Genomic DNA, 26,861 nt, shown 5'->3' with positions numbered 1-26,861 from the left:
AGAGGGACAAACTGAGACCCCGGGAGGAGGGTCACAGAGCCTGCCAGTGGCCCGCCCTCTCCAGCCCCAACTTTCTCCAGGGAGGGGCTCTCGTACTGAACCTGGGCGAGGCCTGGACAGTCTGGTGAGAGCGGAATGGAGGCCTCGTGCGGCCAGTTCTAGTCTCTTCTCTGCGTTGTTGTGCTCCAGCCCCTGGAGCAGTGCTGGCACACAGCGGATGCGCGACACACACACCAGAAAGGAACAGACCAGCGGCCACAAGCCTGGATTACAACTGGGCAGAAGAGCCCCAGGGGCCACCTCTGAAGTCAAGAGAGTGGAGGCAGCCTGTTGTGGGCTCCTCTTCCTCCACCTTCTGCTCCTGCTCCTCCTCCTCCTCCTCAGAGACAGACTAGGGGTTTGGACTGACCCAGGAACCCCTGGAGCATAAGCATGCTGCAGATCCCATGGAGGAGTGGCACTAGAAAGTTATTGACCGAGGTCACAACTAGGTTGTGTTCCCCCAGGACAACTGGCCCACGCCCGGCGGCACTTGTCCAGGAGAGGAAAGAGCAGTGGGGCCCAGGGGTCTGGCTCCCTGTGGAGGGTCCAACCCCATCTCGACCCGTAAGCAGCTCAGAACCTCCTGAGGAGGGACTCTCTGCACTGGCTCAAACGCCACCAACTTCTCCCAAGGGTTTTTCCTGTACGGCTCTCATTCTTCTAATCCCAACTTTTAGGTTCTTTTTGACCTAGAAACAAAGATGCCCACCAATCACCTACTCCTTATCTCCCTTTGGCCAACTGGTGCATTCTTATTCTTTGTCTTCAAATGTAACCCTGGCCAAGCTTTCTCAAGATGCCAAAGCCACCACCAGTCAAACCTGCCCCTCTACAACCAAGAGATGGCACCTTCTCCTTGACCTTGGTCATCCTGGCTCTGGCCCATTATCCTAATGCCCTCAAGAGTATCTTGATTATTCTTTGTTCTGGCTTTTGCCACAGGGCCCGGGTATGAAGCCAGAGCAATGAGGCACGGAGCACGCCCCTCTGTCTGAATGGGGACTGGCTCTGGGGCGGTCTTTCCCTTTGGACAGGAAGGAAGCTGAGCAGACCTGGCACCCTGCGGTGCCTCTAAGTGGGCTACGTCTCTGCCCGGTGCCATGACGTTCACTCTGGTGACAAAAGGTTATTGTTCACCTGGCGATAAGAAGGCCCGAGCTGCCTTATAATTAAGCGCCCCAGCGTGAACATGAATGGGACTGATTGCCACAGTCCATCAACCCTTGGCAAACTGGTTTGTTTGGTCTGGACAGCAAACATTCCGCACTACTGGATTTTTTTTCTCCCAGATCCCCCGAGGCCCCGTCACCCCCTAAACCTTTTATAAAAACTACAATCTGTTCTGCTGTCTCGAGTTACATTCTGTAAATAATAAGCAACGCTGATGAAATGCAAAAAGCTGAAAATTCGCAAAGCAGAAAGATCTGCAGTATGTCCCACATCTGTGTCACATTAAATGTGTGCTCAACAGACTTGCTGATTCCCGTCTAATCAGCACACCAGGGTGACGTGGGCCAGAAGGGCGCTCCTGCTGCGTGCCACGGCAGGGCCACCGAGGCAGCCCGGAGGGGCCGGCGCTGCACCAGGCGGGGGAATGCCGAGCCCACGACGCACAGATCGAGCGGCCTGCTCAGTCCTGGGACATGTGCATGGCAGACTGTGGGTCACCACTGTGGTCAGGCTGGGGACAGCCACGGCTCAGAACCCTCCTTCCCCATCCTCAGTGTGGCTGAGCTGGACCCGTGGCGGTTAAACTAAATAACATGTTGTAATGACAGAATGTCTCGTTTGAAGGGGTTGGCTCCCTATACATTAAAGGCCTACAAAATAAAAATAGAACGAAAGGAAACCAATTAGAGTCCATTTGGCAGAATGCTTAGGGGCTACTAGCGATGTTAGTTGTGGTGCCAGGCAAAATCTGATCCCATCTTTACTTCTTCCAAACATTTTACACGCAAATGCACACACACGCTCACACATATATGCACGTGTGTGTGCACGCATGCAGGCACGCATACTCCCATTTAAGAAACATTGGCAGAGCCTTTGAGGGAACTTGGCATGCTTTAAACTTGTGGCGCTGTGCTAAGCCCCTGAATGATTAGAAGGCTCCGTGTAGGGGGGGGAAACCAGATTCAGCCTCTATAGGGTCTGTAGGCAGAGGGCGGGGGAGCCTCAGAGACATGGGAAAACGCAGTGCACTGCCACCTCAAGCAGCTCCCCCAGATCTGTATGTTTCCATCAGCGTTAGGGAGAGACGCCAGAGCTGAGACTGGGGGCCACCAGACGTCTCTACAGCTACGACTGCGGAGCTGACTGTGCCCGGGGCACAGACGTCACAGCACTCAGTACGGAAGTGTGTTATTAGCACTGCGTTTCATGGAGGAGGAAGCCGGGCCTGAGAGAGATTGTGAAGTCCGTCCAAGGCCATTCCGCTGGTAAGGGGCAAAGACAAACCTGGGCTTGGGTTTTGCTGACGCTCTGGGACTCAGCACACTTACAAGCAGCATGACTGTGAACTAAAATCTAACACTGAATCCATCACTGCAGTAAGCATTCTGGAGATGCTGGAGGCCCCCAAAGAAGGCACTAGTGTGACCCCGAAAAGCTTACAAGGCAATTGAGAAGCCAAAACTTACATCCTTGCAATGACTGTGAGAGAAACCTAGACCCTGGCACCCACACTACAGAGGGTAGGATGGGCCAGCTCGGGTGACCGGCTTCACGGAGAGCCCCGCCTAACAACAGAGCAAGATTTCCATTACTAAAACAATGCACAGCATCAGCACCAACCTGCCACGTTTTTGTTGTTTTAATCCTCCCCGATGATACTTCCCATTGCTTTCAGATAGAGTGGAAGGGCAGGGAGAGAGGAGGAAGAGAGAAAGATGGAGAAGCATGGATGTGAGAGAGACACATTGATTAGTTGCCTCCCGCTTGCACCTTGTCCAGGGCTGAGGAATGAACCTGCAACCCATTGTACATGCCCTTGACTGGGAATCAAACCCTTGAACCTCTCCTTTGGTGTGAGGGCCAATGCTCTAACCACTGAGCTACCGGCCAGGGCCCAACCTGCCAAGTTTTCACAGGAATTAATGTTAAAAACTAAGAATGAGAAGGAAACAAACAGCAAGATAAGAGCCAGTTAACAGACCACACCACATATAACTCAAGCACATGTACTGAAGCCCCACTCTCGATGCTAAAGCCACCAGCTGAAGAACCATGAACAGTGACAGCGTTCCTTTAGCAATCACGATGCAGCTTTAACTCACACGAGTGAAATAGTCCAGGTGACTAATCTCACTTTCATTAATACCTGCAGAAAAGGTATGTACTAATATGGATGAGAAAGTAAGGAAATGACAACTATTGGACCAAGGCAGGATGAGAATAAATGAAAAAACACACTAAAAGGGAAGATAAATTCTGACCTCAAGGGGGCTAAAAGGATTGGGGTGAAGAAAATATGCAGATAATTCACAAAAGAAGAAATCTAAATGCCAACTGAAATAGGAAAAGATGACTTAACCCTTCTATTTATCAAAGAAGTCTAAGCAGCAAAACAGACATGCTCTCACATTGGCAGACTTAGCCGAGTGACAATGCCCAGCACTTAGTACCGTATCCACTTCACAAAACTCCCGCTGGATTCTGAGTGAAGAGCCAGGACTGCAGAAAGGGGCCTCCCAAGCCTGTGGGTGAGAGTTCTCAAGTTGCTCCAACTTCCTAGAAGGCGATTTGTGACATTTGTGTTTCAAAACAGAAAATGTATACACCCTCTATCCCAGCAATTTTATTTTTAAAATGGAGAACTAGACACATATGAAAAGATATATGTAAAAGATATTTACAATAGCAAAATAAGGAAAGCAATAAAGGACCAGTTAAGTATATTATTATACTTTATTATCATATAAGTGTTAAAAATGATTCACTTCAGGATGGAAAGATATTGTTGAGTCACTGTTAAGTGAAAAAAGCCCAGCCTGCACCCTCTCCAATCGGAGACCCCTTGGGGGATGTCCAACTGCCAATCTATGCTCCCGATTCTGTGGGATTGGGCCTAAACCAGCAGTCAGACATGACCTCTCGCAATCTGGGACCACTGGCTCCTAATCGCTCACCTGTCTGCCTGCCTGATCACCCCTAACTGCCTCTGCCTCCCTGATTGCCCCTAACCCCTCTGCCTGCCTGCCTGCCTGATTGCCCCTAATCTCTTTGCCTGACTGTCTGATTGCCTCTAGCTGCCTCTGCCTGCCTGCCTGCCTGATCGCTCCTAACTACCCTCCCCTGCCAGCCTGATCTCACCCCCAACTGACTTCCCCTGCTGGCCTGGTTGCCCCCAATGGTCCTCCCCTGCCTGCCTGATCACTCCCAACTGCCCTCCCCTACCTGCCAATTTGGTTCTGGTTGGTCAGTTTCTATGTTAGTCAGCATCTCTGGGCCAATCTCCAGGCCTAATCAGAGAGGTGGGGCTGATCAGCAGCCCGTGGGAGGCCTGGAAAGAAAGAGGTGTGGCTGCTGTGAAGTCTGAAGAGAAAAAGAGAGGCAAGGACTGATCAACAGGTACCACGGAGGCTGCGGATCACCCTGCCTCTCTGGGCCTCTCTCTGGACCTGATCCGTAGCCCTCTCAGCCATCAGTGCTGGGCCACCATGGCAACCCAGCACTGACTGCAGGACTGACTTCTGGTGTTCGGTCGAGCCTTTCGTCATTATGGACCCTGGGTTTTTATCTATTAGGATTTTTTTGGTGTGTGTACATATAGACACAAATGCATATAACTTGGCATGGTTACCATGGTTAGCTTTTTAAAAAGGTGATTATTGGCCAGGCTTGAGTTCTTACTTTCTTTTTTCAAAATGGGAATAATAGTAGCAATCTATTCAGTTTGCTGTGAGAATTAAAGAGACAATAAGTACAAAGTCTTTGGAATACTGTCTCTACACTGTACGTGCTTACATGTTGTTTAAATTTTCAGGACAGTTTCCATGTGTACACACCTTTAAACTCAAACAATAGAGCCATGGATTACAGAGACGATCCAGGGAGCAGTCAGGCACAAATGCCAAAATGTCTCAAGCACACTTAAGAAGCAAAGCATGAATGAGGACACACTCCTGCCATCACACACTGTGCAGCCCGGGCTGCGTGCAGGCTGGGAGAGGAGGAGCCTGCACGGGCAGGCCTCACCTGGAACGGCTCTCTCCTGGGCAGCGGAGCCCAGGGGAGCTCTCTCCAGAGGCAGCCCATGGATGGGCCGTCCCTATGGATGCTGCTTCTCCCAGGACTGGAGCCCGGCCCCATGCTGCATTGGACGGAGGTGGCCTGCATTGGATGGAGGCTACCTCCATCCTGAGGGTGTTCTGCAGGAGGCTCCTCCCCAGCCCGGTTGACTTACTTTCCCAGTTGACCTTGAACAGTGGGCGAGAGGGCTTCTCTTGCAGAAACTGACCAGCGCAGAGCAGCATGTCCTGACTGACCAGTGGGAGGGGAGATGCAGAGCCAAAACGGACCCAGGTGCTCCAAGCACCTTTCCTAGAGAGCCCGGTAAGGCAGGCACGAACGGCAAAGGGGAACGAAGAGCAGGTAAAAGCGAGGGCACTCTGCCCCCAGCATGCCCGAAATCCCCTTCCTGCTAACGCGAGGAGGACATCTGGAACTGGTTTTGAGGCTCTCCAGCTGCGGAGCCACTAGAGTGAAGTTCGTGTTTCTTTGGAAATTGCATTTCAGGGGCTTAGAGACTGTCCTTTCTGATTGTCCTCAGGGTGAAGCACAACCCGGCAGACAGGCTGGTTCAGAGACCAACTAGCTTTGCTTTGAAATGTTCTCCTTTCCCCACCCCCTTTGACAGCAGAATTAATGGTCCAGGTGGTGAGAAATCAAAAACGAAAGAGAAGGACTTGGGGTCAACTCAGGTGCATTTCGATGTCTTCGGAAAAATCAGGCGCACCCCGTGGGCCAGAGCTGACACCAAACCTTCAGAGCACATGTCCTCCTCGGGAGCAAGGACCCATAAGACTGAATCCATTTAAATCGCCGGACTTGGGCTTGCCTCTTTAGGACCAGGGAAAAAATGTGGATTCAAAATGTACTAGAATTCACTGAGAGCCAAGGAGGCAGTGAGGAAAGACACTAGACCGCTGCAGACAGAGGGGGCGGCATAGCCAGGCCCCCCACATCTGGTGCCAGCGCCGCTCCTGCCCACCACGTGACTTGGCAGTTGGCCTCAGCGCATTGGGACAGCAGCCCTTCCACCTGGGAAAGGTAGGTGCACCCGGGAGTCTGTCCGGGGTGGAGGCAACAGCATCTCTTCCCACTGTGTTAACGGTGAACACGAGACCTCCATTCTAGCCTCTGCCAGCCGAGGGTTTGTTCCCCCCTCTGGATGGGGCGCAGAGGCAGTTAGGGAGGGCAGGCATGTGGCTTTTCAGAGACCAAGTTCCTTGGGACAGAGAGAAGCAGACAGTCCTAGGACACCACTGATGCAGAGGGTGAGTCACACAGGGCACGGCATGGCTCCTCATGGCCCCCTCCCCAAAGAATCACTGACACAAGAAGCTGGGACCAGATCTCCCTCTGCATGTTACATAAAGCCCTGGAATTTTCCAGTCCTTTCTGCCTTCAGATTTTTGCAGAGCAGAATTTCTATAAATCCCCGTTAGTGGATCATCTGGTTTCCTCATGGCATCTTATTAAACTAAACAAAAAATAATTCAAAAGAGCAGCAGCCTTTCCCTCTACAATTTAACCACTCCCTTAGCATTTCTCTCTGCACATCCTGAAAGGCTAGCCACAGCAGAGCTCCTTGATGCCAAAAGAGCTCAAATACCGACAGAGAACCCCAAACAGGTGGCCCATGAAAAGAAGCCCAGGTCTGCTGGACTTTGGGGTGAGCAATCATTGCATGGAGTCCTCCAGCCAGGGGCTCGCTACCTGAGCCTGTTTCAGGCTTTGCAAGCATCCTGACCCTGGAAGCAGGACTAACAGGAGCCGACAGCCTCAGCGCTGGCCAGCCCTCCGTCTCCTCTACTTCCGGCAGCCTTTCCCAGGCCCCACCCCACAAGACGAACAGCAGTTATCCTTGGCCACCAAAAAAGGCAAGCACAGGGGCCTTCTCCTCCCGAGGCTTCCTGATTTGACATCAGGCGGAGCTCCCAGGTGACCAGCTGGGGGACGGACCTGGCCGGACGGCAGAGCAAAGACAAGTTGGGAGCCTGGATGTCTGACCGCTTTTTGGTGAATCTGGCAAACTCTGAACACAGAAGGCTGCCGTGGTTCATGGATGGAGGAGGGGTAAAGGGAGGGGTGGTATGTAGAAGAGAGGACCAGACAGCACAGCTCCTGGACACAAAGCTCAGCGGCTGGTTCTGGGTTAGGCTGGTAGGGTGTGAGCCAGCAACAAGCACCCTTCACGCTATGAGGTTCAAAGTTTACAGTATCTTCCCCTAAAGCGTTAGCATCTTTCCCCAAACCTTCTGGTTCACAGGCAGATATGATTCCTACCCTCCACATCCGAGAATCAAAAGGAAGATGCAAATCATGGGAGCTTCTGACGGGAGAGACGGAGAGATGACCCAGAGGCGGCACAGAAGTCAGGAGTGTGCGCTCTGCAGTCGACTGCTGGGGTTCAGATTCTAGTTCCCTCTCACTACCTGCGAGATCTTAGACAAGTTCTGCAACTTCTCCGTGCCTCAACTTTCCCATCCGTAAAATGGGGAAAATACAGCGCCCACTTCACTGGGCCATTGTGAGGATTAAGCAGTCACTCATATAAAACAGCATGTGGCGCGTGTAAGCACTCCAGGTCTGGAGCATCGCCATCTAAAGCATGGGGATCCACCTTCGATGGAAGTGACAGCAACCAAATCTTGCTGGCGGCATGGACCAAGGACGGGCAGGTTCCCAGTCTGGCAAAGGGTGAGGTGAGCTGGTGGACAGATCCACCCCTCACCCACTTTTCCCCCAGGGTCCTCTGACCAGCCTTACACCAAAGCCTGGTGCCTGTCCCTTTATTCCATGCAGGTGACGGTGAGCACCTCGGCTTCCCCACGCCCTCCCTGGTGAGGACGGTGCCCCGACAGGCAGCACCCTGGCTGACAGGCCACTCCGGGGTCAGCCCTCCACCTGCCCTGCTCTAGCGTCTCAGCTCGGCTGTGAGGCCGTTCACCCCTGCAAGGAGGCTGCAGGGCAAGGAGAGGAGAGGGATCATCGGGCCGTGGCAGCGTGGCAACAAGCTCCAGCGCCGGCATCCCAGCGCCTCTGCCACGGGGCGGCCTCCTCGGAGACGGGTAGGTTTCCTGTTGTGTCAGCCCCGTTTCCTCTGGCAACATTATACTGCAAACACGGAGCTCCTCTCGCTGAGGCGCGAGGGTGTCCCGTTTCTGGCCGGGGGAGGGGGCAGACTGCCTCGCTGCTCCGGAGGGAGACATTACCGAGCCGTGACCCTCCGGGCAGCGCGGCTCCCCGCTCCCCCGGCCTGCAAAGCCGTCTGGGGGAAAGGGACACGCAGGCTCCCCTCTCTGACCTCCGCGGGGCGAGCCCTGAATGGCAGCTGGGTCCATTACATGCAGTGTGAGAGGGTTAAATAGGACAGCCTCAACTCTTTATAAACTTTTGCCCTGTGGATATGTACTCATTGGCGGCAGTACAAGACTCGAGCTGTATTACACGCCTTAACGATATGGTTCAACTGTCGGTCAGGCTTGGGCCTGGCACCGGGCCAGACCGCAATCAATGGGACACAGAACCTCCCCCTTTCAGATCATCACGAAGGCTCATATTATCTCCTTTTCGTCGTGCTGGTTAAATTTATGGAGCAGAACCCTGAAGCCGCATTCCTCGGCCTGGGCCGGCCCACGCGGCCCTCCCTCCCTCCCTTTGTTCGGTACTGTAAGCGAGCCGTGCTTCGGCCGGCTGCAGGGTTGTTAGTTCAGGCTCTGACTGTTTGCTCACAACTGAAATGAAGAGAGTTCAGGGGAAGGGCAAAAGGACAGCCCAAGTGTAAAACCCCATCCCAGCAGGCCCTGGGCCCCGACATTTGGCCCCGCGCTGCTCCTGAATGTGGGCCTGCACTGTTCTCACAGAAGCACGGTCTGCAGGCTGATGGCCGATAAATCTCCCGTGAATCAACGGCCACGTCCTCCCACACGGCGCTGCCACGTGAACTCGTGGGTTTGGGGGACTGGGGAGGCGAGCTGGCCCATCATACACCACCGGCCCCGTGGCTCTGCAGCCATCTCCCAGCCTACCCGGCCCCCGGGGATGGCAGTGCAGGCACTGACTAGGAGCTGGTCGCGTTTTTCGTGTTAATAAGAAAAGATTAAACTGATCGTTAGGCCCTCTCATCGGGCCTTTGGTGAGATTTCCTTACCCACTGCGCTGATGGACAGATAGGAGTTAATGGATTTGTCATTCGAAAGCCAAGGGTGGGATACGTGGGCAGTGCATGGGAACACGCGTGTGCATGTACAGTCTGAGAGGGAGCATGCACAGCAGCTTCAGTCCCCCGGAATCAAGCAGAGGGTCCCATGCATCAGAATCTCCATCCTCGATGTTCCCGCCTAACTAGTGCACAAAGGGCTCAGCAGCAGCCGGATGCACAGGGCTTATGGCGTGAGGGGTGCCCTGCAGCTCACCCCAGAGGATGCCCTGATGGCCAGAGAGCGGAGCGGAGCCCAGGATCCCAGGGGTCATGAACCCAGGGCCCACCGTGTGTGTCTGTGGCGCCTCGGGAAGTCCCAGCGTAACAGCGCAAGAGGAGAAGGGAGAGGAACGGAGAGAAAGTACCCAAACCAACCCTCACCGGACACGGTCTCTGAGGGGAGTCCTTCGGCCACTGTGAGGCAATACCAGCCCAGGGCCCGAGCCTGCTTGAAAATAAAACCAGAAACCCCACCAGCAACAACACGCACGCAGGCTTTCCGATTCCGGGAGAGGCCGCTTCTCTGGTGGAGCTGAGGGAAGCCGGGGGTCTGTTTTGAATCAACTCCTGGTTCAGTGTTTCTGAATGGAAGCTGCACACGTTCTGCCTCTTCCCGTCCCCTGGGCTGGTGATCAGATAGGAGCTAATGGATCTGTCATTCCAAAGGCTACGGCACCTTTTTGGGAGTAGCCAGGAGGTGCCATGGAATGGAAAACTAACTGTAGCTTGCTACCGAGAACCCCTTTCCTATGATAGTTCTTGTATACTATTGGTCCTCATTTGTTAAAAATAAACCACTCTCAAGTCAGAAAAGAACAGGCAAGAAAAAGTGAGATAGCCTAATTGAGGAAATTCTCTAGAAAAATGTGTAATCCACTCAGTCTGTCTCTAGGTATTCATATACAAGTTCAGGGTTCAATTAAACCTTCAGTCATAAGGCCTCGCATCTCCCGGGACCATCTACACGGCACTTGCACACACATTATCACGTAGGTTACACTCAAGTCGTAAACGAATCCAGCCTCCGTGAGGTGTTGGTGCGTAACGGCGGGGCTCCTGGAGGCTTAGCATGGCCCACGCGTGCGCCCAGATGCTCTCTCTGACACACTGAAATGTGAACAACCGGACCCGCCCTGAGAGTGCGACAGACTGAGAACTTACAAACGGTGACCTGGATGCCCCCATTCCTGCTGGATGTTCTCCATCTCCGGGTCACTGTGAGGACCACATTCTAAGGACATACAGTCACAGGAGGCCGGACTCCCAAAGGGCGGGAAGCCAGGCTGCTGGCATCGGGGCACAGCGGCCACTGCTGCCCACTGCTCCCTGTGCGTTCAGGATCGCCTGCTCCATCAGCCACCCAGCCCCGCTCTCCACGCTGGCACTGCGGGTCAGGCTGAGGACTAATTTGATACCAGTTTGAGAATCAAAAGGAAGTATGTTTTGGAATCTGCTTTTTCACACCATACACACCCCTTCTTGGTGCAAAATGGCCTCAGTCAAGGCTTTTTCTTTAAAAGAAAAACAAAAAAACGCTGATTCCGTGGCCATCAGCTAATGGAACTGTGAACACTCAAGCACCTCCACAATGACCAAGCGCGGGAATGGTCCATCGACAACAGCTTTCCTGAATGCTGTATGCTGTGCAGGCTGTCCTCACAGCCTCCCCCGTGGCCTCGCCAGTCATGTCCGGCCACTTCAGTTTGCCCAGGGGTGAGGTCAGAGGGGGAGGCTAGAGCCACAGATTCCACCCCTTGGCAGATTAGATGTAACCAATTTGAATCGAGCTAAGCCCAGATGAGGTTCAGCAAGGGCCAGGGCTGCTTAGGATATCTGAGGTCCACGCCGCCTCAGACCAGCCCGCCGCCGCCTCTGTACTTTGCGATAACATTACCGAGCTTTCATAGGCCCCCCCGCCTGGCCTTTCTGCTTCTCCATGCCCACTTCCTCCCAGATGTGGATGTGGAGCCAGCCCCAGGAATGCCACTTCCCCCTCCCCGCCCACATCCTTCCAGGGAGTTACCCAACAAGCTATTCACCTTGGCCAGGGGAGGGAGGCCCCCTGCCCTTTGGAGTGGGAGACGGACTTGAGGGAGATAAAAAGCTGTTTATAGAGGGCCACAAAACGAGCAGTGTCAGGGCTGGCTCCAGGGCTCTGGTCTCCCTTTGTAGTCCTCTTCCCATGCTGCCTCCGACACCAAAGGGAACATCCAGACAGGTTACTGTGACCACGGAGACCTGAGTCGAGGAGGAAGTGACCCTCCACAAGACAGCTTAAAAGAATGTGAACCGCTGCCCTGGCCAGGTGGCTCAGCAGGTTGGAGCGTCGTCCTGTGCACCAAAAGGCTGCAGGTTCGATTCCCGCTCAGGGCACACACCTAGGTTGCGTGTGTGATCCCTGGTTGGGGCATGTAAGGGAGGCAACCGATGGATGTTTCTCTTTCACATCAATGTTTCTCTCAAGCAACACTTCACAAAAGAAATATACACAGCCCTAGCTGGTTTGGCTCTGTGGATAGAGCATTAGCCTGCTGACTGAAGGGTCCTAGGTTCGATTCCAGTCAAAGGCACATACCCGGATTGCAGGCTTAATCCCCAGTAGGGGGCATGCAGGAGGCACCCAAATCAATGATCCTCTCTCATCATTGATGTTTCTCTCTCTCCCCCCCCCACTTTCTCTCTGAAATAAATAAAAAATATATTTAAAAAATATATACAGAGGGCCAAAAAGCATATGAAAAAATGTGCACTATCACTCTCAGGAAAATACAAATTAAAACTAAATAAAATATCAATGTACACCTTTCTCTTTCTCTAAAAACAATCAAACAAACACACAAACCAATAAAAAAAAGAAGAATGTGAACTGCTATCACTTCACACAGCAAATCAGACGATGCTCTGCGCTCCTCTGTCGGCTCCGCCCTGGCACGCTGGGAATAACAGAATTCCACGAGTCCTCCCCCCCCAGTTAAGAATCTGGGCTCTATTAGACCTCAGCGACGGCTTCTTTAAAAGCTCTCAGCGGAGCACGCTGCACTCATCACCTGGGCCTATGTGAGTCCGGGTCCCACAGGAGCTGCCGCGCCGGGAAGCCTCCCCCGGGACCCAGCCCCCGTGCCCAGGGACACAGAACTTCCCAGGGGTGCAAAAGGCCACAGGAGCCACATTTCTGGAAACAGTTCAAATGGGAAGATGGGCTTTGGAACGAGTCGCGAAATGAACATTTATAATCTAGAGAGAGCTCATGTTCAAAGGCCCGAAGCCGACAATAATCCCGACTTATCGGACTTTCATCCTGCAGCCCCAGGAACGATAGGGCTGATGAAAGCAGCGTTTTAAAGAGCCCATCATACCTCGCTGCAAATGAAAGACACGGTTTTTCCTTTAAACTCCAGCCCAGAACGGAGAGCAGTTTGTGTGTGTGCGTGTGTGTGTGTGTGTGTGTGTGTGTGTGTGTAACAGACATCGGGGACCCCGACCTACACGATAACATTGTTGTGAGCCCGTCCTGGCGGGAGGCAGACAGATAAGCCCCGGATGGTTCCAGCGGCCCCGCCGAAGGGGGTCGGCTCCTCTGAGTCAAAGCCTGCACCGGGGCTCGCCAGGGACTGTCATGCGTCTGGAAAGCATAACCGTTTTTGAAGAATGCTTTCCAAGCCACGTCATGCTTTTAGACTGTTTATCAGCGGGGCCGGGAGCAGTGTCAGCTGTTCCAGGGCCACATGCCCCTGCCCCGTCCGCAGGCGCTCCGGCACCCTCGGCCGCCCTGCCCGCAGCAGCCTGCGGATGCCAGCGCTTGGAGACACTCGCGACATAGCTTTGACCCGACAAACCTGGCTCCGGGACAGATTTCCATGTCATGTGGGGCTTTTGGCTGAACTCTGCTCGAACCCAGAGGCGTATCATTTACAGCAGACACTAACAATAGTTTGGGATCACCTGCTCTTCCCAGCGGGTTCAGGGCAAGTTCGTGGCCTCTGCACACCTTTTCCGGTGCGGCTCCCGCACACAAAGGCGGACGGCCCAGGTGAGTGCCTCCGCCCGGCAACGCCGCCCACGTGACGGTCACGGGTTGGCAGGCCTGAATCGAGCTGTCTGCGTGTGAACAAAGGACGGGAAGGACCAAACCCAGCACAGTGTACAACTCCTCGCCTGAGCACTATGCCAAGTGGTCAGCGAGACACATCCCTGTTTCACTTAGGTCTCACATTCAGAGAGAATCCGGACACAGATGCCATCTCCCGAGCCCTAGTTACATAGCACACGCCGGGCTAAGAGCTTCACGTACATCACTGAGTCCACATCACCACCCACGGAGGCAGGCATTCTTAGACCCAGTCCACGTGAGTCAAAGGCATCTCACCTCAGAGACACGGGTCGGGAAGGGCCGGCTCCGGGCCACAGCTCAGAAATGGCCGTGTGATGACTCAAGCCAGGCTGTCTGACTCCTTGTTGCCCTCTGCCCTCCTGCCCGCAGCCGTGGGAACCAAACGGTGCCGCGGGAGCGCCCTCTCCTTCCCGCACACGCCTGCCTGCTTCTCACACCGGCCACCGCAGGCTCCTTCCACCTCTCCGCGGAACGGGGGGACCTGCAAGTTTATGTTCTCTCCACATCTCCTTCTGAAACAAGCGCCACTCTTTGAAGCAAGACCTCTTGCCCTTGGAGTGTCAAGATAAGAAAACTTTCAGCAACTTCCCTTGGAAACTACCAGACTCCCATCAGCACCCAGGATCTAAGTACAGTCACTCCCCGGCCGCCGGCCCCTCGGAATAGCTTTTATGGTTCAATGAGGGGTGGTGACAGGGCCATGTCACTACCGTGGGGTGTGCTCCTTCTTTCATGTCCCTGGGATCTGACAAGAGCCTTCTACAACCTGTTTCTTTACAACACACAGGACGGGAGATTAAAGGCCAGAACCAGACGTGGAGCCGGGTTGGGACTCGCAGCGACCTCGCTCCAGTCTAAATCTCCCTGGGAAAGAGGCCACCGACTGCTAGGCACACTGCTCAAAAGTGGTTGTGCCGACCGAGGAAGATGATACGTGGAAAATACACAGGACGGTACCAGCATCACAACCAAGGGTTCAAAACGTTAGCAATAATGTTATCTTTTAATACCACCAAACTTCAAGACTGTTTTAGCAGAAATAACAGATTTCAGCGAAACTGCATTAATTCTAAGTTACTAGCGGGATGTGAAAGGGAAAGGACACCAAGAAAGGCTGAATGAATCAGTGAAAAGTCTAAATTATAGGACTTGTGATTAAATATGACAGATTGAGTCCAGAGACCCCCTCTACAGGGAAAGCGGAGGGATGCAAATGGCACCAATCCAGAAGGATAAAGAGAAGGTGTCAACAATATTTTAGAAGCTGAAAAGCAGATGGGCAAGTGGTGCTGAAATGTAAACCTGAGGGAGTGGAAGCCACAAGCAGTAAGCTAATTAGTACGAAAACCCGCTAAATGTCAGAAAGATGGAGGCACCAGGCCGCTCTGAAGGTCTGGGGCACAGGGGGGAACAGGGAGGATGGAGTGAGGTGGTGAAAAGCCCGTGTGAGAAGCGTTAGACCTGCAGGTCCCTCTCTCACCCCCTCCAGCCTGCTCCTCCTCCGGAGAGGAGAACCCACCCGTCCCCAGCTGACCTACCTCCAGGAAGGCACCAGTCCCTTCCACTTCCCCAAGTCCCACTCCGCTGATTAGTGCCTCATCTTTACACGCGAGTACACAGAGTCAAAAGTCACCAAACATCTGAGAACAGTCTCTGTTCATGAAAGAAAAAGACCAAATGAACAAATGAAAGAAACTCAAGAGGACTTGGGCACTAGCTACACAGATCTAGAAGCAACCAGTCCAAAGAGGAGCCAGAGCCATCTAGAGAAGGAATTTCCAAGAAATTGGTAAATCATTTAATACTAGTGGCCCGGTGCACAAAATTCATGCACATTAAAAGGGAATTAGAGGAAATATTTTAATATTGCTATTCACGTCCCCCGCCTGGTGCTGGGCGGGGAGGCTGCCTCACGTCCCAGGCTGGCACAAGTCTCCGCCCACTAATGCTGCAAGTCTGCGCGCCCTGCCCCCCTACTCCCCCCCCCCCCTCGCGCTTCGCACATAGCCTCCTGCTGTTCAGTCCTTACGGTGTTATAGTGTGATGACCATTTGCATATTAGCCTTTTATTATTATGATATTTCTAAACACACAGAGGAAAGTTTATGGATAAATTAGTAATAGGGAGATAAAAAACAATTTTTTTCACGAAGTTACTGCCCTCGCTGGCCAGTGGCTCAGTTGGTTGGAGTTTCGTCCTGTTCACCAAAAGATTGTGGGTTCGATCCCTGGCCCTGGTTGGGGCACATGCAGGAGGCAGTCAATCGATGTTACTCTCCCATTGATTTTTTTTTCTCTCTCTCTGTTCTTCCCTTTATAAGTAAATAAATATGTTCTCAGTGAAGATTTAAAAAATAAAAGTGTGGATATTCATTTATTTTGGTAAAATACATTTAATTTGAAAAATATTTTTAAGGCCAAAACCAGTTTGTCTCAGTGGATAGAGCATCGGCCTGTGGACTGAAGGGTCCCGGGTTTGATTCCGGTCAAGGGCATATACCTTAGTTGCGGGCACATCCCCAGTCGGGGGTGTGCAAGAGGCAACTGATCAATGATTCTCTCTCATCCATGTTTCTAACTCTCTATCCCTCTCTCTTCCTCTCTGTAAAAAATCAATAAAATATATTTAAAATAAATAAATAAATAAATAAATAAATATATTTTTAAATTGCTATCGTGAGATAAAGTAAAAACACTGTCCTTATTAATTGTAGATACTAAATAATATTTAGGAAATATGTATAAGGTATAAAGAATAATTGAAAATAATCAAGAGAGCCAAGACTGGTTTGGCTCAGTGGATAGAGCGTTGGCCTGCGGACTGAAAGGTCCCAGGTTCGATTCCAGTCAAGGGCATGTACTGTGGTTGCGGGCATATCCCCAGTAGGAGGTGTGCAGGAGGCAGCTGATCAATGTCTCTCTCTCATCGATGTTTCTAACTCTCTACCCCTCTCCTTTCTTCTCTGTAAAAAATCAATAAAATATATATTATTAAAAAAAAGAAAAAGAAAATAATCAAGAGATCATTAGCCAATTATAAACCACTAAAGGTCCGTTGCATGAAATTCGTGCATGATTGGGGGGGAAGGGGTGTCCCTTAGCCCAGTCTGCACTCCCTCCAATACGGGACATCCCTCTCACAATCCAGGACTGCTGGCTCCCAGCCACTCGCCTGCCTCTGCCTGATTGCCCCTAACTGCTTCTGCCTGCCAGCCTGATCACCCCCTAACCACTCCACTGCCAGCTTGATCAAGACCTAACTGCTCCCCAACTGGCCCAATTGCCCCTAACTGCCCTCCCCTGCTGGCCTGATCGCCCATAACTGCCCTCCTCTGCCAGCCGATTGCCCCTAATTGCCATCCCTTGTCAGCTGGTCACCCCCTAACTGCCCTCCCCTGCCAGGCTGGTTACCCCTAACTGTCCTCCCCTGCAGGCCCATTAACCCCTTACTGCCCTCCCCTGCTGACCTGGTCATCCCTAACTGCCCTCCCTGCTGGCCTGATTGCTCACAACTGCCCTCCCCTGCAGGCCTGGTCACCTCTAACTGCCTACAGCTGCCACCCCCTGCCAGCCATTTTGTGGCGGCCATTTTTGGCCACATGGGGGTGGACATTTTGTGTCTTGGAGTGGCAGTCAATTTGCATATTACTATTTTATTAGATAGGATTAGTTAAACTACAATGATTTGTTTTGAAAGCGTTGTGAAGGGCCTGGTAATAAGACTGGGAAAAAATGCCTCTATGTACCAAACCTTCACAATATACATCACCACACACATGCAATTTTGTTGTTTTCAAGAACAAACAGCAAGTAAAATCACTAACAAAGGGTTATTTCAAGAAAGCTAAAGGACACTTGCTTTACTGAACATGTAAGACTAAAACAGTTTGATAGTGTTTGAGAATCTAGAAGATTCTTCAAAGCAGTTTGTTCTCAAGCATTTAAATATTCTCAGCACTTACTATTTATTTAGTACATGCTTAGAATACAGAAATAGTCAACACTTAACCAGTTAATGAATTTCTACTGCCAATTTGCCTGTTCTTGAACAGTGTGCTTACTAAGCAATTGGATCTAAATATCACAAGTTCAGAATTATCTAAATTGAATCAATGGGGCCCCTCAATAGTTCAAACAAAGACATAAAAAGTCTTTGATGTTTGCATCTGCTCAAAAGGGGTACAAAGGCATTCTACATGCAGTGATCCGGCCTTTGGGGCCTTAGGAGGTGGGTGGGTGTCAGTTATGGCCTCGCTAACCCTCCTGCCGGAGTCCATCCCTGACGTCTGGGGTCCAAGCTCACCCCCGTCCTTCCCCGTGGCGCTCCGGGACATAACCCACCACCTAACTCACCAGGCTCACCAGATTCCTGTTACCCACCTGCCTCGGAATGAGAAGTGTTGCCCCTTTGAAGTTTTCTGCCATCCTGGGATTTTATGAAAAGGCCCGGGTCGCCTCTGCCATGATCTCTGTTTAAAGTATGTTTGGGGAAAACCTACGAGGAGCTGGCTCCGGTGTTAACACAGAACAACTGCCTCATAAAAACTGCTTTCCGCAGGAGTTCAAAGGGCTTGTCCAAGCACTGCGGGCTGTCCTGCCCCACCGACTTGCTAGGGTATGAAGCCGAGGTTTTGCCAAGTAAACTCTGACACAGATAAACCCTCTCCATTTCCTGACGGGCTCGGGCTAGAGCGAACAATCCAGTGGGCTTCTGACAAGACGGACCTCGCACTCCGAAGTCATCGGCCCCACACTTTCCATGCCGCTGGAGCTAAAATTTATTGGGACAGTAGGTGAAGGTGAAGGACTAAATTAGGCAAATTATTGTGAAAAGTCTTTCTGATGTGTGATAACATCTTTCCAATTGGTACTTCACGGAACCCAGTAAAAGTCAGGAGCAAACCAGGAGGGCTGACAACTGCTGGCAGGAAGCCAGAGTGAAGCATCGTGTTACCGTGGCTCCGGCAGTTTAGTCCTCATTAATCCACCATGGCCGATAGGTGCCACCGATCAGCAGGGTGAGGGTCCGCACCATATTCTCAAACAGAGCCGCTTGCTAAGGAAGTTCACCGGGTACAGGTGGCTGTGGCTGGTGGCACATTCGTGGAGTCACAGAAGGTGTGAGGAGTGGCCCTGTTTTCCATTTCTGCAAGTCTCTACGTCGCTTCACAGAGAACAGCTGTGTTCTCTTGTCTGCCCTTACGTCAATCTGGTGCAATATCACACATTGTGTAGCTTCTGCAAAACTCCCCTGTGCACTGGTTAGAGAATATTGTAAAACAGTTCTCTAACTATATGTGAGTTCATATTTAAAAGCAGGTTTGACCTTATGGATCCCTGAAAGATTTGCCCCGGGGTCCCCAGACCATATTTTGAGAACCTCTGTTCTCCAAGGACCCATATGTGCACCCCGTGCTCATTGGAAATCGGTTTCCTCTAGGTTAGGGGTGTCGAACTCAATCAGAGAAGGGGCCAAAATCTAAAATCCAGCCTAAATCGCGGGCCGAATGGTTTACTAAACAGTCATAAACTGTCATTGTGATGAAAACGCAGCGGAGTGCAGTGATGACAGCGCGGTGCGGGCCACATTGCAAGGCCTGGCGGGACGGATTTGGCCCGCGGGCCTTGTGTTTGACACATGTGCTCTAGGTGTTAGAGTCAATCCTCTAAGATGGAGATTAGTCACCTTGCTAACCGGATTACAGTTATAGAGGCCAGATATAACAAAATTATTTCTTTTAGCGTATATTGTGATTAAAATATCTTACTAATTCAATGTTATACCCACCCCACCCCCTGCCCAATTTGACAAATTAGTGAGAAACTTAGCAAGAAGCTGTCTGAGAGGCAGTCTGGCGAAAAGACTATAAGTGAAGGCACGGGGCAACGAAACAGCGTTAACTGTACCACCCACGCCTACCTCTTCTTCCCCACAGATGACAGCCCTTCGCTTGTAATACAGTACTTCAGTCTCCAGTGCCCTGCTGGCCACTGTCCTAGGTGCATCTCAGAAGGACCTCCCAGTCTGCAGCTCTCTGAGAGCAGGGGATCTGAACTCGGACCCAAACCCTCTCTGGAAGGGAGAGTCCAGCTCCATCCTGGCACAGAGGGATGGCTCCGTGAGGGAAAGCTGTGACAGACAGGGCAGTCACCGAAAGCTAAGAATCAGTCAACCCAATGCCTCGGCAGAGAAGGCCACAAACAGTAAATGGCCTCTCATTCTCCGGCAATGCTGGAAACGAGATTGCTTCTCATGCACTGTTCTGTTTCTCTTGAAGTTCAAACCAAACATCTCAAAGGCGTAGCTTATGTACACAAGACCGGGTGTCATTCCAGAGTTTTAAAAAGTCAAATCATTGAACAAGGAAGGAATTATAGGTGCACAATGGCATGATTGACCATTTAACTTTAAACGGAAGAGAACAAAATCAGAGAGCGATCACTATCCATTTCCTTTCTTTGAGCGAAGACCTGCTGGCTGAGATAGAAGGACGGCGCTTTGAAGATGTACACGCCGAACATCCATTTATTTTTACTTTTGGAAGCAGGGTTGTGCTGTTTCCATAAAGTCAGTCGTCTCCGCATGCCAAAAATGGCAAAAAATAGACGCTCTCCTTTCTAGAAATGATTATAACGTACCATGACCAAAAAAGTGGTTTTTCCCTAACAGACAATCTTGCATAGAAATGAGTCATGGGATTTCAGAAATGGAAAGGCTTTTCTCAAATATGTGTGTGCAGGAACACACACACCTCCCGCCTTCTCAGCAGCGGAGCCCCACTTTCCGTGAAGTCGTGTTCTAAGGAGGACGGCTCTGTCTGGGCCTGTGAGTGAAAGGGGAATAGTGTATTTAGAGTTCAGCAAGAGGGAAGAAGTCTGTCTTAGAAAATAACATTTCTCTGCTTGTGTTCCTCTGGGACGGATTTTAACTTATAAGGCAAGAAGGACTGGTAGGATGTTTCTTAAAAATAACTTCTCTTGCAACTTCATCAGCTCAATGTCAGCCCGACAGAGACACCCTCTGAGCACAGCTCAGAATGCTGCTCCTCGGAGGCTTTCGGGAGCGAGGAGCTGCTCCCTCCACATTCGTGTGGCCGTGGGAAGGCTGGCCTGGCGAGATCGGGAAGGAGAATACCTGGTTCTCATCCCATGTGCACCCCAGGGTGAGCAGAGGGGGGATAAAGTGGCTGCCCCTCCACGGTTCTGTGTCACCTCTGGACAAGAGAAGAGTGATGTGAACAATCCCTTCCCTCCAGCTGGACACAGAAATTTTCCAGCTTCGCTGAAACCCAATTCCTTCTCATGATGAAGCGGACATGCCAGCCAACGCGCTTGGCTGCCCCAGGCAGCAGATAGTTACCAAGCCGACAGACATTTATGCTCACAGATAAGAAACACAGCCTCGGGGCCAAACACAGCCTGGACTCTGGCTTTTCACCTTTACCAACACACAACTTCATACCCATGCTGCCGGCGTCCAGGGACCCAAGTGGTGTAGCTAAGAAACATTTTAATTTGGGTTAGATTTGTGCCTTTGGAAGTTCCCTAATGGCTCAAGTCAAGCCAGCTCCGCTTGGTGTGTTATGTGTAAGACCGAGGCGAGCACATGGCTGCTTTCAGCGTGGGGTGAGTGAAGGCTGCATTGCCAAAGCAGGATGCAGAGCGGGGGAGTGCTCCCTACTTCCCTTTGCTGACGGCTTTCTGGCCTGTCCAACCTGACGGGCCTCAGGCTCTGTGACTCAAGAGGGTCTTAACCCTTTTATCCCAGAGAGTCCCGGTAAGATGCACACACTGTAACTAAAACAGCTTTTCCCTGAGAAACACCATGTCCATTTCTCATCTAAGAGGCCATTAACGGAAAGCATCTTTTAGAGATCTGGGGTGGTGTCGTAGGAGAGTTTGTACTGAAGAAGTGGAATATGCCCACCATCAATCTTTCCTGGGAAGTCCATCCAAAGGTTACTGCAAAGCTCTCAGCCAATGGAATGCACACGTGCGTGCACCGCTCAGGGCTGGAGTCCGGCTCTATCAGGCCGAGGGCTGTGTTCTCCATGCTGATCTATCACGGCCCTTCCAGCTCCCTTCCTCCTTATCTAACTTAAATACTGAGATAAGCTGCAACACTCCTGAGCCTTGCTAAATTAGTTCAAATATTTCAAGTTCTGCCAACTCACACTTCTTCCCCCCCCCCCACCACCACCCACACCCACACACACACACACACACACACACTGTTTTGGGTCTTGACTAAAAAGGTGAAGAAATATTTTGGAGGAAACTCAGGGCCCAGCTTCATCAATCTCCATATGCTCCTCTCCTGAAATCCATGCAGCCCAGAGCCTCTCACACTATCACAGATGGTATTTAGGGAAATAAACAAGCAAGTCAATAGCCCTGCGTGGAACACTCCTCTCTCTTCGGTGGTATTTTGTCTTCTGTTGTGAAACGGCTGCTCCGGGCTCTCTGCAGTTTCTACCAAAGTGGCTTTGCAAACACTACCATCCAAGCCCAGTGTGCATGCCCAGAGCTGAGCACGGCGGGTGGGTGCCCGGCCTGGCCCGGTCTGTTTGAAGGGCGACAGGCTTCTTCCCGCGGCTTCCATGGCACCACCAGTGGCTGCATCAGTGCCATTTTCATAAACTTTACTTGGGAACAGACAAATGTGGCCCAGTACACGTAGACGAGACGATGCAACCTGAGCCAGCAGAACGTTGCCTTGGAAAAGGCATCTAATTTCGGTTCCAAACCACACATACTTGTACAGTTAACAAATGCAGCAGGGGCTATTGGTCCACAGCATTCATGTGGAGGCCAAGGGCTCTGCTGTCCTCCGCCCTCCTCTCCCCACCCCCACCTGCTTCCCGAGAACTTGTAGACTGCGTGGGAAGTTCACAGACCAGTCAGGGGGCTGTCTTTCTGGAACGCTTGCATGCTCCAACCAGGAGAGGAACTCGGACGTGTTTTAATCTAAAAGGACTCACGGAGGGGGGTTCCCTATAAATAACGCCGTGTTCCAATAAACACCAAGAGGAGCCAGTGTTTCCTGTAAGGCCACTTTTCAGATGGATTACTGGAAGGAGTATTCCTTCACAGTTTTATGGCTTTCTTTGCTCTCATCTGCTTAAAATTTGGGTCATTTAAAACATAGATGCTAAGATCTAAGCCTTTACTTGGATGAAATATTACAGAGGAAGCGGCAAGTCTCATTCCAAGAGCCGACTCAGAGGCAGAACTCTTGGACTCCTGGGTTCTATTCCTGGCTCAGTCCCTGGGCTCAGGTCAGCGCTCGGTCAGCATCTCACTTCTAATCCCTTCAAATCATTTGTTAGTCCCTGTTGTCTAAACAGTGGGGGAAACCCTGCGTAACGCCCCTGGACCCTGTTCAGTCAACAGGGATGGCTACATCTTACTTCCAAGAAGCCAGGGTGACGCGGCCCAGAGCACAGCTCGAATGCTCCTAAGAGACCACGGTGTCATCTGGCAGACCCTCAGGCTCTGGAACATTTCTCCACCTGCAAGAATCGCTGCTCCTTTCATCTGTGACCTGCAAAACCAGTCTCACCCGGCATTTTCTAGTTCTTTATAGCTTCGCATTAAGTAACTCTGGTTATTGAAGCCTCAAACCTCTGAGAGGCAGAATAAGTAAACAGGGACATTTCTTCCTAGTTTATAGATGAAAACTGAGGCTTAGATAGGCTAGGAGACGGGATCAAGGGCCAGAGCTAAGAAGGAAGGGAGCTGTGTTCTTTTCTCTCTCACATGCGGGTCCTCGTTAAGAACTCCACTGAAGCTGGTTGAAGTGTTTCAGGAGCCTCTGTGATGCCTTCCACGTGCAATAAGGGGTGAAGGGCCACGTTTCTTGGAGGCCCCCGATTAGCATGGGTCTAGCACATGTCCCACTCACCTCTGAGAGCTTCAGCCACGGTGCTCCCACTCCTGGCTCCTCTGGGAATAGAGAGGAGATGCCGATGCTTAAGCCCCCTCCTTTGAGCTTCCAGGACCACAGGCCCATGACTCCGATGCTCCTCGCTTATCACTGAAGCTTTTGCTTCCAGGAGTGAAAAGCTAGGCAGATAGCTGCTTTAGCCAGTGAAATGTCATGAAACTGCCCAGTTACTGTTTGCTTGGAGGCAAACTACATAGCCTCTCTGTCCCCTTTACCAGGAACACGATTCTCTTGTCACCTGGCCAACTCCTACTTACTCTTCAGGCTTCATCGCAAACACCACTTCCCTAGAAAAGCCTTTCTTGATCTGACTGACCACAGCTCTGACAGCCAGCCTTTCCTCCCCCTTCATCTCCTCCAATCACACAGTCTCATAGCTCCTGCACATCGCTGTGCCATTTACCCTAACTTTAGCAAATAATTCTTTACAGGGTTAGCTGGTTTATGTCTGCTGCCCGCCTTGACTGTAGCCCTTTGAGACCAAGGACAGCCTTGCTCTCTATAGCTCTGCTATGTTCCCAACCCCAAGTTCTTAGGAACTTTTCAACCAGTATTCACTGACTGACCATGCCTGAATGGCAGGCATATGCTGGCTGGCACTAAAGTGAACCTTCTATGGCCGTGCTGGAGAGCGGGTAAAGCACCATGAACACCAACCATTGGGCCCTCCCTGTGCTCCTACAAAGAATGCAACATTTTACTGAGACTTCCACACTCACAGCATAGAAAAGCCAAGTGATTTCTTCTGACCAGGTCATTAAAGTTACCATCACAATCTAAGCTTTGTAAGTGTTAACACGTATACCTCAGACTTTTTTTTGAAACCATTCACTCGATTCTAAGAATAACGATGGTTCCTTCGGAACACTTTACTTTCACTTCTTTAGTCTCATTGTCCTAGCAAGAAGCTGGAGGTAGACTTCTTGGGCTTTGAGCAGACATGGAAAAAGTAACTGAAAATACTTTTGAAGGCTTTCCCTTCCCCTCTCCCTAATTTCATAAATGGTTCAAAATATACTCCAGGGCTGGTTGGCTCTGTGTCTGAGAATAGAATGTAAGTTAACTAAAGTAAGCGCTACAGATCCTTTTAAAGAGCAGCTGCTTCCAGATGGAAGACCTTCTGGCAGAACACAGTAATGTGTCATAGGAAACGTTTCCTGGTGACAGACAAGTGGACTCCTTTTCATTGGGGACGATTTTTCTGCAAATCCTATATGAGGGAGCGAGAGGGTGTGGACACGGTCCAGGCCCTAGCATTCGAAAGGGCACACTAATTCACTCCGGGACCATCTATTAAGCAGGCAGCGGCAAAATCTTTTTGGGCTTAAGTGGAGGCCAGCTTGGCTGAGAGCTGTAATATTCATTACCGCATAGCCTTTGTTGATAAGATCCCCAATTAGTCACTGAAAAAGAGGAGGCTGATCTAGGCCATGCACATAAATAGCTAAGTTAGAGTAGTCGGATTCTTGGGATTTGGAGCCATATGGGCTGTGGCTGATGTCCTGCCTCAACGGGTATCAAGGCGAGAAAGCATCCTTCCGCAGAAGTGCCCACCTGGTGGGGTTTTGTTGTGAGGTGGGGACTAGATGGCAGTTTCAAGTAGAAGAACTAGGAAGGGACAGACCCACGTGGTGAACTGCAACTTCAGGGATCCCAGAACTATGCCATGGGGCTCAGGAGCAAGACACCGCTTTTCTTAATGGGCAGGAGGGGATCTGGTTAGTTTGGTGAGCAGGGGAGGTTTATAAGAATGCAATGCTATTTTTCTGACCCCTCTAACGAAGAAAAACAACATTGTGAGTGTGTATCCAGTAAATACAGATACAGACATAGACGTGGATCTGCAAAAGTGCATGCCAGATTTGTGTGCCTTGTTTTCATGTATTTATGTTAGGCAAGTCGGAAATGTGAGTTGCGTGTAATCAGATATTGAAAAATCATATCATTAAAGCAGGTGAAACACAGCAGGATGGATTAGGAGAGGCAGCAGACCTGGGCTGGACATTACAAAAGCCATTCCCCCCACGACCACTGACCTGGGGCCACTAAGCGTGGCTGTGTCTCTCACCGCCTGGGCTGTTTCTGATGCAAAATCCAGGGCGCCCGCCACTGGCTTGGTTACAGTGCCAACAAGCCCTTTCCCAAGGCCAGATATGAAACCGCTGACACCCCCTTCTGTTTTCACACCTTCCACTGTTGAGGTTATAACACTGGTCAATCCACCAATGATACCTAGCAAAAAAGACAAGGGCTATTTGTAACCGGGCCGAGAACAAGAGCAACAGCACTTCAAGCCAAACCCCTCAGTTCCATGCACCTGTCAGGTAACTCAGGGGTGTTTCCTCAATCTCTTGACAGGCCACAGGCAGGCCAACTCAAGGTGGAGATCTGCCTCTTGTTTGGAGGCAGATCTGCCTCTTGTTTGGAGGTAGAGAATGTATATTATATATTAGTCAGAAGTAAAGCATGTTCCAATTTTAAAAATCAAAGAAGAGCTAAGAGTTTAAAAGTGGTATTTTTCAGTTCCAGAGCATGGGCAGCATATGGGTCACGTAGAGGATGTGGACAGTGGGATTAAATCTATAGACAAGAAACTAGGGCGCTGGGGGAGACTCGAGGTTCCATAAAATGTAAGGCAGAGAGATAACTAGGTACAGATCCTCAGTTTTCAAAGAACACTATGCGACCTGCCAGCACCACTAAACGTTTGGAACGGGTAAAAGCGGTGGCACATGGAGCTGAAAGCAGGTGTAGGCGACCAGAGTAATGACAAAGCCTGGTGAAGGGCATCCTTAAAAAACTGCCAGAGCCAGCGGCAACCTCAGGGAGTGAGTCTGAAAGATTAATCAAGGTCAAAAAGATATTCCAAACATTTTGAGAGTTGACAGCAATGACCTTAAAGAGCCTCCACAGAGGCCAGGAGTTGGCCGGGCTGAAGAGGACGTGGCCTTCAGGGGAAGCGGGCCCAGTCCGGGGAGCATTTCCGGGTCCTGTGCCAGGGACACTCACAGGATGTTTACCTGGTGGCGATGGGGGTGTGAGGAGGCTCTTTAGACGCTTCAGCTCTAGTGAGACAAATTGGTAAAGGAAGCAGCTTGGGCGAGAATGTACTAACAATGCACACGCTTCTGGATTCTGGTGCATTCGCCTCAGTGAGGCAATAGCCCTTTCCTGTCCTTCTGAACCAAGTAAATGCAGAGACAGACTCTTTCTGAACTGGTCAAGCAGGGCCTACAGACAGAACTGAGCATGACCCCAGCTTTTAAACCAAGGGACTGTTATCGGTGAAGGGCCTTTTCATCGTGAAAGAAGGATCTCTCAGCTATGCTTTCATG

At 51.1% G+C, this 26,861-nt stretch overlaps 1 protein-coding gene across 14 annotated transcripts in view; it reads right to left on the bottom strand.

Moving 5' to 3' along the window:
* Positions 1-26,861, bottom strand: part of VPS13D (vacuolar protein sorting 13 homolog D) — a 218,683-nt gene that overhangs the window by 17,059 nt on the left and 174,763 nt on the right. For 11 of the 14 annotated variants that reach the window (XM_045570624.1, XM_036460898.2, XM_036460896.2 and 8 more), the window contains one exon: positions 25,563-25,758. The exons of 2 other annotated variants lie outside the window; for them this stretch is intronic. In XM_045570624.1, coding sequence (XP_045426580.1) covers positions 25,563-25,758 — 196 coding nt within the window. Of the gene's footprint in view, positions 1-13,828; positions 14,132-25,562; positions 25,759-26,861 lie in introns of those variants that run through there. One more of the 14 variants, XM_045570630.1, reaches the window with a different exon arrangement.

The sequence above is a fragment of the Pipistrellus kuhlii genome, unplaced genomic scaffold (assembly GCF_014108245.1).
Source record: "Pipistrellus kuhlii isolate mPipKuh1 unplaced genomic scaffold, mPipKuh1.p scaffold_m20_p_34, whole genome shotgun sequence".
NCBI classification, from domain to species: Eukaryota; Metazoa; Chordata; class Mammalia; order Chiroptera; family Vespertilionidae; genus Pipistrellus; species Pipistrellus kuhlii.
Note: the sequence above shows the minus strand (reverse complement) of the source record. Positions and strands in the feature narration are given on the sequence as shown.